At 35.4% G+C, this 15,007-nt stretch overlaps 1 protein-coding gene across 1 annotated transcript in view; it reads right to left on the bottom strand.

The window, feature by feature from the left end:
* Positions 1 to 15,007, bottom strand: part of CDH13 (cadherin 13) — a 489,121-nt gene that overhangs the window by 257,616 nt on the left and 216,498 nt on the right. The window contains exon 5 of the mRNA XM_082770306.1: positions 6,290 to 6,442. Coding sequence (XP_082626432.1) covers positions 6,290 to 6,442 — 153 coding nt within the window. The remainder of the gene's footprint in view (positions 1 to 6,289; positions 6,443 to 15,007) is intronic.

Raw genomic sequence — 15,007 nt, 5'->3', positions numbered from 1 at the left:
CATTTTGCCCAAGGCAGACCTTCAACTTCCTTCATTCTTCAAGAAGTAGAAGGGATTCTGATATAAAAGCAGAGTTGATTTCTTCTTCCTACATGAAAATGCCTATACTGGAATAATAGTAGTGTAACTGAGCTTCAATTGTGAATTGATCAATTTCTAATGGTAATTTGGAAGCTAAGCCAACACAGGTTTTTAGAAATTGCAGCCTGTGACTGCTAAGTGAACACAAGTGCAAGTGCTGAGATGTAAATCTCTGCAAAGTTAAGATTATCATGCCTACCTCAGGATACAGAGCAGCCTGCAGTCCCTTCATGTGTAGCTATGAAAGAAGGAATTCAATGTTTTTCAAGATGCAGCCCCCTTTTTTTTTTATTTATTTTATTTATTTTTTTTTTAATTTTTATTTTTTTCCCTAAGATCCTACCTAGAGAAATTCTTATTTCTAGCATTCACAGTGATGAATTTTCCTCTTCTGTACAGAGCTGATCAGCTTGCTTACTGAAGAATCCACATAGGGACAGCTAAACTTCAAGCAGTGCTGCCTGGTAACAACCTAATGGCACTTTCTCAGCCAGTGTTCATTTCCCTTTCTGTAGTTTGACTATGAAATTAGTTCAAAACTGTCATCTCTGAGTTTACTCGCAACACGTGAACACTTTGCTGAATATACACATACAAGCATATTATAAACTTATATTTTTTCTTTATATTGACATCTTATGAACTCTTTATGTATACTTATATAATGTAAGCTACAGAGATCATTTTCACTTCCAGAATTTTTAGCTGTATGTCAGTTGATCTAACTAGAGCCTATTTATACAAATAAGTTTCTAGCTAATTAATAATCAAATTCAATAGCTACACAAGAACTGCTCCATTTTATTATTATTTTTTTTTTCCAAGTGAAATCTTTTCTCATTGCCAAATGATCAAGATTCTTCCCTAACAAGTTTGTACTCTGCCACGATTCCATGTTTTTTGGATGTAACACGTGTAGTTTGGGAGCACCATTATATTATTATGTTTTCTCTGTGTATCATTTACGTTTTAATTAAGTCAAACACATTTGACTGAAATTTACATCCCCACAAGACCAAAACCCTTCCTCCCATGGAATGCTGAGTGCCTTCTCCTTTTCAGGAAATTACTGGGAGATGACGGAGGTCTGACCTTTCCCAGCAATAATTGGTTTCAGCTCAAGACAGAGCAGATCACTTAAATTTCATACAATTCTGCCAGTACAGATAACCAAGATAAAAACATAGTTTAGACCTGTCTTGAAATTAGAAGCAAATCTGTGGTTTTCATTCTCAAAGGGAGAGAGAAACACACTTGTGTGCGCTATCTATCTCCATGCTGCATATTGCAGAGATTCAGTATCAGGGTATGTTAAATCATTCTGAAAAGGGTGTGGCTGCAGTATACTCAACTTAAACACAAGACAAACTCATTTTTCTGTACACGATAAATTACAGTTGTTTACTTCTAGGTTTTTATACCGCTTTCATTATATGCAAAAATACATTCAAGTACTTGAACATCTTTGTCAGAAAATACTCCTAGGCACCTGACTGAGCCAGTTTTCCTCAAACCTCTGAAGCATTTCCATTTTTTTGTTCCTTATAAAGCACAGAAATAGAATCCAGTAGGACTGCAAGCATCTCTGTAAATGTTTGTCTCAGTCACAGAAATAGCAGTCTCATGTAACTTGAACTGATGCAGTTCATGCTAAAGATTTGGTTGCTGTTCATTGGTCTGAATCCTTCAGCCTGTTCTCAGTCTACTTGTTATCCAATGTATAGAAACAGTAATACATAGGGAATAGTCCTAATTTACTTTTCAGTACTGTTAACATAACTTTTCTGAATATCTCAGTCTAACAGTTGCAAGGCATCCTTTCATAGAAGTGTGATGTGTCATTATATATAAAAAAAAAAAAAAAGATGAAAACTGATTTCTCACCTCTGCTTGTGAAGTATTTTCCAAAGCAAATAAAGCTCTTCACTTAAAAAAATAATTAAAACTAACTCTTCATTAACAGTTCAAATTACTTATGTAAATTTGTTCACAGCTCTAATTTGCACACTGTCGCTGAATGGTTTTATCAAACTTCATTTTGTGTTTGCAAAGGATCGCTTTCTGATCGTTTCCCTTCCACACACCCTGCAGTTATGAAAAAGCCCACCAATGATGGCACCATCCTTTAGCATCTTGACACCTGACTGAAAGCCAACCATTGACTAGATGGCACATTGCCACTGATGCTTAACAGGACTGGATTTTACTGTTGCAAGGATCACATGGTGATGGAAAGTGATAGGAAATGAGTTTATACAGCTTCAGTCTTTGTCCTGTACTTGGACATACCTAGGAAAGAAGGAATGCCTAACCAAAATCTCATATATGAACTGTAAAAACATTAATGGATTCCTATCCCTATATCTTTTGGACACATCCAACCTTTGAATAAAGACCCAAACATAGTTCTTTATCTAGTTCTTCTTAGTAATTTTTGTCATCTCAATCATGGTAATCTGCTTGTACTTTCATGCAAGCACTTTGCCTGTGAACATATAGTATTTGTGCAAATGTGAGGCTTGGAAAAACTCCACATTTTCAATTAACAAGTTACCCCATAACCTCTGTTTCTCAGCCAGTCTTCACTGGCTTCATATTTGAACCTTTGTTTCCCAATTCACTAGCCTTTTCTTTCAATGCTTAACACAGCTAGACTTCCAAATTCATTGGAATCCTTCAGTTCTGTCGTCAGACATTAGCATGACTGAATTCTTTTGATATTGCCTAAAGATGCAGCTGAAAGTCAATAAAATTCCTGTACTTTTGGAATCAGAAAAGACAGCAGAACTGAAGTGTGCCAGGAATTTCCCGGACTATTAGAAATTTTTGGACATACCTCAGTGATTTGAACCAGAAAATACGTCCTCCCTAAATTTCTGTATTTGTTTTAAATACCTGCAATTTTTAATATTAGATAAACAATCTTACATTCCCTGAAATTTCCAACCAGTTTTATTCATTCAAGTCTTGATAGAAAACTAAGGACATTATTTTTGATAGCATATTTGTAAACGGAATGCCTTTTTCTTATATTAAGTAGGGGCTCTATGTGACATGCTTGTCTCAACAAACCAGAAATAATTCAATAATATAACTATAGTCTGCCTAAGTCCTTTCTTCAGACCATTATTTAGTAGTTGCACCAACAGGCAATTAACCCTAAAATAAAACTACTCAGTGTAAATCCATTCCTTTCTCTGATCCATTTCTCTGATTCCAAAAGAAAAAGAATTTCCACAAACTTTTCTAAAACAATTTATCTTAGCTGGCATAGTAACATCCTTACATCCTCTTATCCTCTTGCACTTCCTCATAAAGAGCTTTCATTTAAAATTGCTGCTAGCAGACATTCTCCAGCCTTTAAGAAGGCACCCCACAAAGCTAAAGGGACAAACATACCAGAAGAATCTACCAATTTCCACTGGCAAATAGGATTTCATTACCATGATTTCATATACATGAGAAAAAAAAAAATTACTTATGGCTAATTTCACTGTAGTGGCTTTTGGACTTCTGCTGTCACATCCAGCCTCCTCTGATAGTTTCATTTTCTCAACAGAAATCAGCACATTTTCAAAGATGCAAGTGGTTGGGTCATATTTGCTATGACAATTAATTACCCTTGACATTAATATTTCAGTGGAATTTCATATCCTTGTCCACTTTTGAACAACTTGACTAATTTCATTAAAAAAAATAATAATAATAATAATAAATGAATCAAATAAGTCTGTATTGGGAAGGGAGCTAGAGGCTCAGGTCGTTAATGCATCTGCCTTCTATTCCTCTCCCAGCTTTAATTTCTTCTGCTATTAAAGAAGTAAACTCTTCTCAACACACAAGTACCATGCAACTCAGCTGTAGCAGATAGACTTTAGCAGGCCCCAACTCTCAGATTTTTCACTCTTTGAAATTTTTTCTATCCTTTACTAAAAATAAAATAATTGAAACAAACAGTGGAAAGTGGCAATTAACTCAGACAATCAATGGTTTTCTGAGTGGAATTCAGTTGCCGTATAATTTAATCACTTTTCTCTTGTAATGAATTATCATAGGAAAAAGTCCTACAAGCTTTTCAATATTCCTCCAGGATAAACAAGACAGCAAAAACTACTCTTGAATCTTCAATGGTAGAAAGAACAACATTTTTTGTAATAGATTAAATACCCTTAGATCATTTATAGTGCTTTGTGGTACGTGGATGTGTAAAAGCTGCAAAGTTCTATGAAATACTGTGATCACCAAAGCTCAATTTTGTGCCCTATTAACATCTGCTTTAATTCTCATCCCTTGAGTGTATATGCACTAAGAATAGGAAATAAATCAGTGCTAATACACAGCAGCCTTCTGTGTAGCTGGAATGATTCAAACAAATTTAATTTTTTCATCCTTGCCCCATCACTGATTACTTACTTGATAGTAAGATGGCTTGCAAAGAACTTGCACTTTTTCATGGAGATCTATTCTTTTCTTCTTTGCCTTTTGCTTTGAAATAAATCTTTCAGGAAATCAATACTTTGTGGGTAGGGGAAGGAAGTTAAATTTTTTTTCAAAAAACTTGACAAAAATCAGTCTTTTTGGTAATTCATCTTTCAATGTATCAAGGAAATCAAGGAGAAAATCCCACTGCCTTCCTGACACCATGAAACATCTTTATTGGAAAACAACAGGCTGGATTCAAAGACAGACTAAATCAAGTTGAGGGTTCTCCTTCTGCAGAACTTTTCAGCTACATTTTGCACAACAGGATGCCAGTGAGCATGCTGAGCAGAGTGCTATATAACAGGTTAGGAAGCACTACAACCTATTAGGATATACATTTGCATTGCTCTGGATAATCTGCTACACTGCACTATTTGTATATAATTTGCATTGCTTCAAAAAGACTTCTCTAGGGAAATGTTTTTTGTCTTAATTTAAGTGTATGCTTTGCCAGATCAGATAGGAGGGCCATTTGTGGTTTGATGCATTAGGCTGAAAAGACTACTATGATTTTCCAGTAAAAAAAAAAATCAAGGTTTATACTCAATACATTAAGGTAGAAAGCCACTATGATAAAATAGGAAACAGCTGGAAAATGAAGATGAGGAACAGTATTATAAAGAGAAACTGCAACATTTCTCTTTTAAGAAAGACAGCAGTGGCTACCATAAATCCTATGCAAGTGGTTAACATACATTTCACTGTAAACCCAGATGAGAAATAGATGTTTAAGTGTTGAAAATCAACATATGGTACATTTTAGCAATGCTTTTTGGGCAAGCATGACTAGTCATCAAACTAGTAAACTCTTCCAGAGTAGGAGAGAAACAGCACTGAAAGCAAAAGTAGTAATTACTACACAGCAGAAGACAAAACTAAGAGGCTGGGGACAGCAATCAGAAATGTCAGCAGACCCCAAGCCCCTCATAGGCTGGAGCAGTACACACTCCCTTCTGCATGATGATACAGAGATCAGATCTGCTATGCTGGGGCAGAAGTGGCAATGAACAAATCTACTGAGCATTTTGAATCCAGCTTCTCATCTATATTGAAATGCCAAGACACAATTTAACTGAGTGCACATTTCCAGAGTGAGATAAAAAACATGAATTGACAGATCCTCTATTTATACTACGCAATTCAAGACATCATGATGCAGTTATTTTACAGATTTCCAAGATCACTTGCTGTATTTCAGTGAGGAGAAACATTGCTTTTATTGACAAGGAAAGGAATCCTTTATAAAATCTTTGTTGAAGACACGTTTGACAATGTATCTGCTGACATTAACAGGATCTTCTGCAGCTCAATTAAAAATATCCATTACTACAAAATAGAGATGAATAGTATATTCCATTGACAACTTGACAACCAAAAGTAGAAAGTATAACCAGATAGTACCTCAGAGGCAACTTCCCAAAATAACTTCTTTTGTCCAAACATAATTTTGTATTCACAAATCATATGCGTACGTGAATTTCAGACAGTAGTTCTACTGAAGAAAAGTGACAGAAATACATGCAGAAAGCAGAGCAGAGTTTTGATTGCATGTAAAAAGATACACATTTACGATTTCCAAAGGATAAACGGTTCTTCTGGAAATTTTTTAGCACGGTGTCTCACAGTTTAGGCTTCAGTAACTGCAGTCTTTTTCAACAGCTAATACGCATTCAAAAGTATGTATTACCAACAGAGAGGCAAAGACCCTATTGCTATGAGTACTCACCTCATAATTGGCAATTGCTTCTCTGTCAAGGGCTCGGGTCACAGAGACATCCCCACTGATCTCGTTGATTCTAAAAATTCCTTTTGGGTCTTGATCTACTCCCTTACCAGAGAGTCGAAACTTTGCTCCCTCAGTCCCTTCACTCCTGATGACCTGCATGGCAGAAAACAAGAAGTTACAGGCCACATTATAAAAATAAAATAAAATAAAATAAAATAAAATAAAATAAAATAAAATAAAATAAAATAAAATAAAATAAAATAAAATAAAATAAAATAAAATAAAATAAAATAAAATAAAATAAAATAAAATAAAATAAAATAAAATAAAATAAAATAAAATATAAAATAAAATAAAATAAAATATCATTCTAAACCCACATAAGCAATTTCAATCTTTATCCTAATGTTGAGGCACATTCCCAGCCAACAATATGAAAATATAAAATATGGTTTCAGTCATTCAGAAAACACTGCAATTCTTGTGTTAAACCATGGAAAAGCTAGTCAGGTCCTTAGACAGTTGCTATCTTATCTTCACTGTCTTCTATTTCACTACTTAAAATTTCTATTATTCCGTTGCTACTGTATTCACTCCATGTCTAGCATTTGACATTTTATTTAATTCTTTTTCTTTTTTTTTTCCCATTTAAATTGATAAACTAGCTGCGAACAAATCCTACAAGTGAAAAAAAAAAAAAAAAGACATTCCACCAAATGGCATAAAGCATACTTATTTCACAACTCTTATCATATCAGATAGCCATCACACATTATTTTCCAATTAGTCATCCCTTTTTATTAGCAATCTTAGTAATTTCAAAATAGATGACTTTGGGGATTTTTTCCCCCCTTTCTCATTCTCATCTATACTCTTCCTTTCCCAGGATTTTAAACCAAGGAAAAATCTCCTCACAGAAATATCTGGGTATCCTGCCCAGAACTCTGCTTAGTCACACAGTTGGAATTCCTCCACTTTCCAAATGCATGAATACTTATATACATATGCGTGTAGTGAAAACTCCTGGTTACCATCACTATCTTGTTTCCCATATGAAAAAATCCCTAAAAATCCAATTTCAAGGCTGTCTTACATTACTGACAGTAGCATATGTAAACTTGCATAGCTACACAATGTTTCTTATAAACTACATGCTTTGCAAATTTGTACTTGCACACCAGAATCTAGAAGGATTATAAATTAATCTTGCCCTTTAAGGCTGACAATCTTGCCAAGCCATTCTTTCCCACTGCTGTTTCATGTTCTTTTGTTTCTAGAAATTCTATATTGTTAATGTTTCCGCAGAAACATTAAGTCAAGTATTTATATGCTAGTCTAAATCACAGCTCAGGAATCGGAAGGAACAAGGGGCATTAGAAATCTGGACCTGTGCCAATTTTGCAATAATCAATATGCGGGGTGTTTAATAATGTCCCTGAGAAAATACACACTTGTTGCCCTATTGCTGTGGGTTCAGCAACACCGGTAAGCAGATTACTGAGCAGGGAGATTTTGACTAAACTCCATAATCATTATTCCTTTATTTTAATTGAGGAAAAAAATAGCCACAAGTTATGAAATAGAAAACCAGCATTTTCAGAGATAAAGTTTCAACTTTCAAACCCTTTGGGAAATAGAGAAATTTCAAAGTAAAAAATTGTTTCACTTTTTTATCCCCTTCCTCCTCCCAGTCAGAAATGCTAATTGATTAAATTTTCTCCTTGTGTATATTTGAGCATGTCATGACAAAACACAGAGGCAGACAACACTGCAAGTGACAAAAGGGCAAACTAACTTTGTGCTTCAGGTTCTGTGATGAAGCTAAAACTTAATGGCTGAAAGCTACCCAATATTCAATACATATTTTGACCAATCTCTGGTTTTGCTCGTTTGTTACATCAGGTTTAAAAGTATGGTTTTCTATTTCCTTATTATGCTTATGATTTTGCAGTGTCATGACCACTGCTGACTTTTGTAGGGAAAAGCTGAATTGCTTGTCCTTTGTCCTGATTTCTGAGACTTCTTTTAATAAGTGCTCCTTTACATATAATATAAGAAGAGTGGTTTGAAAGGCACCATTTCAGCCACAGACCAGCACAAAAATCTAATTCAGAGATGTTTGCACAAGAGTCCTATCCCACCACAGCGGTCTAACATTTCCTAACTGTTCATCACAAATTTGAGACATAGGATAGGCCAAAACCCCAGCTGCAAGGAGCCATAGAAAGAAAGCACAACAACTCATGGACATTACTGATATTCTGCAAGGGAATTTATAAGACAAATTCCAGATAATTATGTACAGATCCTTCTTCACACTAGATAGAAAGGCAGAAGAGTAATAATAATAGCAGTAAGAAGCATCCCTACAAGCCTGACTGGAGGGAAAACTTACTCTTTCCTCCAAATCTGACAAAGACCTTAATCTTGAATTTGCTAGCAATTTATCCCAATGTGGTACCTGAAAGATTTGTTCCCCCTGGAGCTACATTGCATCCCATATCTCATCCCAACCTTAACTGCAACCATTCCTCAGCATACAGTGTACGGGGTCAGTGAAGTTACCAGAAAGCAGAGGTGGTTTTTTTTTTTTTTTTTTTTTTTTTTGTCTAAATGACAGGATGTGTCCGCTGAACCTTTTTAAAGCTTCAGGAAGCAGGCACAGTCCTGATTCAAGCATGTGCAGAGGCTTCTCTCCTATCTATTTAGTCAGTTAGGCATCTAGTTATTGCACAGCAACTCATGCTTGATGGAGTATTAAGAAACCCAGGTTAGAGATGCTCCATATACCACTGCATCACTTGCTCTGATGCAACGGTGGTAATTTAAAAAGTAATTTTCAGTATGATATTTTTGAAATGTTTAATTAGCCACAAGAGGGAGCTACATACTCCCAGGAATGTAAAGAAGAACATTAACATCTCCTAATTAAGAAGCTTATATAATGGCTGCATAGTTCAAAGAAAGTGCATTTCCCAGTTCACACTAAGCTCAGTACAATGAAAAGTTTAATACAAATCAGGCTTAATTTGCCATATGGTTTGGTGCTTCAGCAAGAGCAAGGAAGAAAGAACAGGAGGATTGTCTGACATCTCCTCTGGCAAGACTGCTATTCTGAATGCCATCTAAAACACAGCACTGTTGGTATGAAAATTTCCTAGGTTACAACATATTACACAACAATGCTCTCCCAATCTACAGGCAAGGCCAAATTATTTCTGCTGGAATGTTTGCTTTGGGACGTTGTTTCTACATTTCTAAAAAAGCTCAGTTTCCACAGTTGCTACCACCTACAGACAGAAATGTTTATCTCCAGGGTTTTTTTTTGTTTGTTTTTTTTTTTTTTTTTTTTTTTTTTTTTTTTTTTTTTTTCACAGCTTTAGGACCTTCAGTGCTTCAGTGCAGGTTCTAATATTGAAAACATCTGCACCGTATGACAGTAGCTATGTGTTGCATATAAAACCTCTTAATTCAAGGATGACGAGAATGCCTCTCACTCCTAATGCCTCACCATTAGAAGTGTTCACAGTCAGGCTGGGTGGGGCTTTGAGCAACCTGGGTTAGTGCCTGTGGCAGGGTGTTGGACTAGCTGATCTTCAAAGGTCCCTTCTAAACCAAACCAACATGGGCAGATGGGGTAGACAGAATAATTGCTTACCAAACATCCCACAATAATACAGACTTGTGAAGGCTACTTCCTCCCCCAGGACCCAAAGAACAGCACAGATGCACTTAGATATGCCTCATTTCCCCACCTCAACAAGGGTTAACAGCATTTTCCCATGTGAAGGGTGCACTGGAGAATAAACATACTGAAAACTGACATGATCCACACTAGCCTTGTCAGAACCCCTTCTATAGCACTGAAGACAGAACAGCATTCTTTTTGAAAAATCAAAACAAAATAAAAAAAGGCAGAGATGAGTATAGGGCTCAACTAAGAGACACTTTCAAGAAAACAGAGCGTTACTTAGCTGACGGGATCTGTTTTTGCTGAACCATAGCCAAAACATATTTACCAAGTGTTGTTTTCCACCTGACATTATGTATCCCTTCCAGCTAAACTCATTTCAGCATTCTGATCCCCCTATTGTTACAGGTACACCACAACAGTAAACCAGTGTTCTCAAGAGAAGAAGAGAAATAGAAGTACAAAAACCACACTACCCCCAGAGACACTTTACAGTTCTGCAGCCGTAGTAATTGCGTCCTTAACAGCACCATCTGAGTTCACCAGCCTCAGTAGGTGTTTGCTGCAATCAGTTCTGTAATTTCTTAGTTCTTGGCACTGTCTGAATTAGAAGTACAATATATTAGTTTCAATTTTAATTCGAAAATGATTGCCACCTTCAGAGAGGTACATTTGGTTCCAGTCCTAATACTTTTCACTTTGGAGTGTTAAACTGCCTCCAGCATGTTTTCTAGTTTTGTGGTTTTTTCGGTTGGTTTTCATGGTCATGTTTTTCTCACCTTCTCCTTCTTCTAGGAAGCAAAATTATCCATGGAATATTTAGCACTGAACTATTTTTTTCTTTAATCACTGTACTCCAGAAGAGCAAAACCATGGTTTAAGGCCCATTGTTTAGACAACACACAAATATTCGAACAGACACTTCCTGTCCTGCCATACCGAAAACCACTCTTTACAGCTGGAGGCTCCTTCTGCTCTGTGCTCTGACTCAAATAATCTTTCAATCAAGACAAACGCAAAACATTTTTATCATTATGCAACCCCCCTAACCTACAGAACCTTCTTCTATACCTACTACTTCACTACTATAAGATAAACATACAAAAACTGTTGTTTTAAAGCAATTCAAATAAATTTGCTGGATTTAATAATTTATTAGTTTATTGGTTTTTAATACATGTGTCTTCATTAATTGAGGATCAGATCATCTAGTTTATCTTGGCAACCTAGTTCTGCTCTTTGTCAAAGGGAGACGTATTGGCCAAATCAGACCTTCCCTCTGACTCGGGCCTAAATGCAAAACTCATTCAATACCTGGGTGATGCTAAAGAACTTTCAGGTGATTTATTGACATACCTAAAGGTAACAGAAATTAAGTTTCTCCACATGACTCTGTCCATTGTTCATGATAATTAGGGATAAAACAAACACACTATAAATGACAGCATATATTTTATGTTACACTTTTCTCTTGTTCACAAAGCAAGCCTTGCTGTTAAGGTCCACAATAACTGCCTTTCACAATCACCAAACTTAAAAAATAATTATTAGCTGAAATGCATCTGAACAAATACCTATTCAGTATGTTCTCCGAGAAACAAGCTAGGTTGGTGTAGACTAGCCTGAACAATATTTGCAAAACTCAAGTAAACAGCAGAATGAGCCATCAGCAATTAAAGATGCTCATGTAATACAGTAGCGGAGGCAATATTACAGCCCTGAATTTCAAAATAGTTCCAGATCAGGTTTCAGTCACCAGTCTATGTGCGAGGCAAGATTTTCAAAGCTGTATAAATCTTCTAGACCATGCACTGTAACCCCGACGCTTAAAACAGCATATCAGCTAATCATTCAAATTCTAATATTTGTGCTTGCACTAGAGCAGCACTTTTGAAACCACAAGCAGGGAATGAAAAAGGAAATGTGACCAGCCATGGGAATACACAACACGGACCCAACCTCCAGTGATAACTGAAGTAGGAAAACAGTCAAGGTGAAGGTTTTGGTTTGTAAGCTGGAGAAAACAACAGCAAACAGTGCTTCTGTATCATCATCTACAAAATATTGGCTTGATGCTGTTGACAGTCCTAAGTAGAATATATAAATTAGAATATATACATATGTATTTTCTAGAGAAAGCAAGATGTATATGTATATGAAAGATTTAACTCATAAAAGAAAGGCATAATTCAGTTATTTTAACTTCAAAATCCCGTGTCAGGTTCCAAAGACTCAGTTTTAACTGGGAGAAACACATTACCAAAAAATGTTTGGATTTTTGTACTTAAAAGTACAAAGGTGACTATTGGGCAAAAGTACTACTACAAGGCTAGCAATTATTTCTTATTCATACTCTTTTGTATTAGACCTCTTAACACAGAGATTACAGAGAAAAAAAAAGTTCTTCAAACAAGACAACGTATTATTGTAAAATGCATCTGTAAACTGAAGCCTTTTTAATAGCTATATAATTTTTTTGAAGTATTGAGCACTAGGTGTTCAAATACCTCAAACGTGGAAAATTTTACACCATCACAGATGCAATGTGGGAATGAAAAAAAAAAACAAACAGAAGTTGAAACTGAAATTAATTGTGAAAATGAAAAATCATACAATGATATTCTCAAGATAACAGCGTTGTTTTTTTTAACATTTTAACTATGAGCTTTGTCATTGAAAACATTACAGGAAGTGTCACATTTAGGAATACCATTGTGAGAATTAAAGTTCGTAGTTTTAACATATTTTTGATGCATGTTTGCAAGACTGATTTGGAGCTACAAATCGTACAAACATTCCTTGCCTGAAGCAATCTAAAAAAATGAATACTCTTATCAGGTAACATATTTAGAACTTCAGGTACATGAAGAAAATAGAACTTGTAGTGCTTGAAATGCAGATGGCATACCTAAATATTTTGTTGCACTGGGGCTGTGCTTCAAGAAGTTACTATACCAACTTATATTTTGTTACAGCAGTGAAAATGCAAGGTTTTAGTCCCTATAACACAAACAATTCCGCTTCTAAAATTTGCGAAGGTTAATAAATTCCACAGATGAAAAATTCAATGTCATATTGTAATGTATAAAAATTATACAGTATATAAACAATCGGTGAAGTAATTTCATCACCAGTGCTCATTTTAAACATTCTTTTTAGAATAGTCAACACAAATAGGACATTTTATCTTCAACCAAAATATATCTTCTCAACATAACGGATTTTGATTGTAATTATGCATAGACTTTTACAAAATTCAGATCAATTTTGTAGCAGGATGCACAAGCACACAAATGAAACACAATCAGTTTATGTATGTGGAAGCCCTGTGTCCCAGTGGTTCCCTTTCATCTGAGGTTCACTGTTGTAGTTCTACACCAATGTAACAATTTACCCTGAAGAATAGCGATAGCACTGGGGCCTGCAGACTTCATCTACCAAATCTGAGGATTTGAACAATATGGACTACTACCAGTAAGCATTTGCTTTCAGACAGAAGTAAATTAAGTCTATGAACATATAATGATTTGTGTTATCTTTTGTAGCAGGTAATCCTTCAACTTCTTTTGCTCTTAATTTATAAAGAGCAAGAAGATGCATTACAAATAATTTTCACTTCCCCTTTTTCCTAAGTAGTAGTTGATTTCAGATAAGTATCTGCAAACTCTAGAATCAGCACACAATAATTTCCTCCTACTGGCAGCACAGAATTTATGAACACAGGTTTTTGTAATCTCAAAGGAGAATTACCTGGAAGTATCGCTTGTCACAGAAGGACTGGTTATTTCTGTGGCTGATTTGGCCTATCAGTAGGCATTTAATAAGCATATTTTAATTAATGCTTAGGTTACTAACTTGTAACACACCCTCTTAGCTGAAAGCATTTGAGGATCACCATATTTTGAGTGACAACTAGCTGAAGAATCTACAAAGCTATAGTTGTTAGGAAAAGTCTGACTGACTACAATACATGAAGAAAATCTCAAAGAATGTCCTTTAAAAAATAATAAAATGATTATTTACATTTATTAAGGGGGTCTATTGCAAACCTATCATTGATCTAAAAAGGCAGAAATGCAGAGACAATGTTTAATGGTTTCTAATTGCAGAAATTCACGACAATGGACAAAATGAATAACATGTAACCAGCACATATGGAGCAGCAAAATCTTCAAGGAATAGGAGAAAAGAGAATATAGTCAATTTACAGTAACTGTTTCCAGGTATTTCACAGTACTGTCTATATCCAGAAAATCATAAGGCTGTCTGATCTAGCACTGGACTGGAATAAACACAGCACCATTTTGGCTGTACCGTGCCCTGGCTAAAATAAACTGCTGATAAGGTCTAGAGAAGTCTGCCCTGGGCTGAATGGGGAATCTTAAAAACAAAACAAAACAAAGCAAAAAACACTAGTCACTTTCTTTCCCTGCAGCTACAATTACTACCCACAGATTGAGCTACAAATGTTATCTTTAGATCCATGCACGCAGCAAAGAAAGAAATCAAGATCTGGATTAAGTGGGAACTTCCAGCCGGGTGGAATAATTGGAATTGCAAAATGAGACACTGAGGTTGCAGAGCCAACCTGAAGAATCAAATAGAAGTAATAAAGTGAGAAAAATGGAGTTGGTGAGAATGATTCACTTAAAAAACAGTCTTGAAAATTAAAATTCATTTTAAGTTGAAGAAATTTGTTGGAAGATTGTGTCTAATTTTATTTTGCTTTAACTAACAACCTGTGGAGTCTAGACTTCTAAGAATACTTTGCGGTTAAGATGAACATAGAGGAATAAGTAGTCTATCAAGAGCATTTAGTTTTTTTAAATTGAAGATATTAAAAAGCAATATTATGATGAAGAGCATTTTAAAAAATTTTGTTCCATTATATGAAGTCAATGTAATACTTCTGGATGCTTTAAGAACCTGCTTAGCACCCAATTCCCATTTGTAGCAAACAACCCACAGATCTAATTATAGATTTTTCTCAGCCACTAGTTCCCTAGGAAACAAATCCATGGCTCATG

Source organism: Aythya marila (genome assembly GCF_965140915.1).
Source record: "Aythya marila genome assembly, chromosome: 12".
Taxonomy (NCBI): domain Eukaryota; kingdom Metazoa; phylum Chordata; class Aves; order Anseriformes; family Anatidae; genus Aythya; species Aythya marila.
The sequence above is the reverse complement of the archived record's forward strand: the minus strand, read 5'-3'. Positions and strand labels throughout refer to the sequence as shown.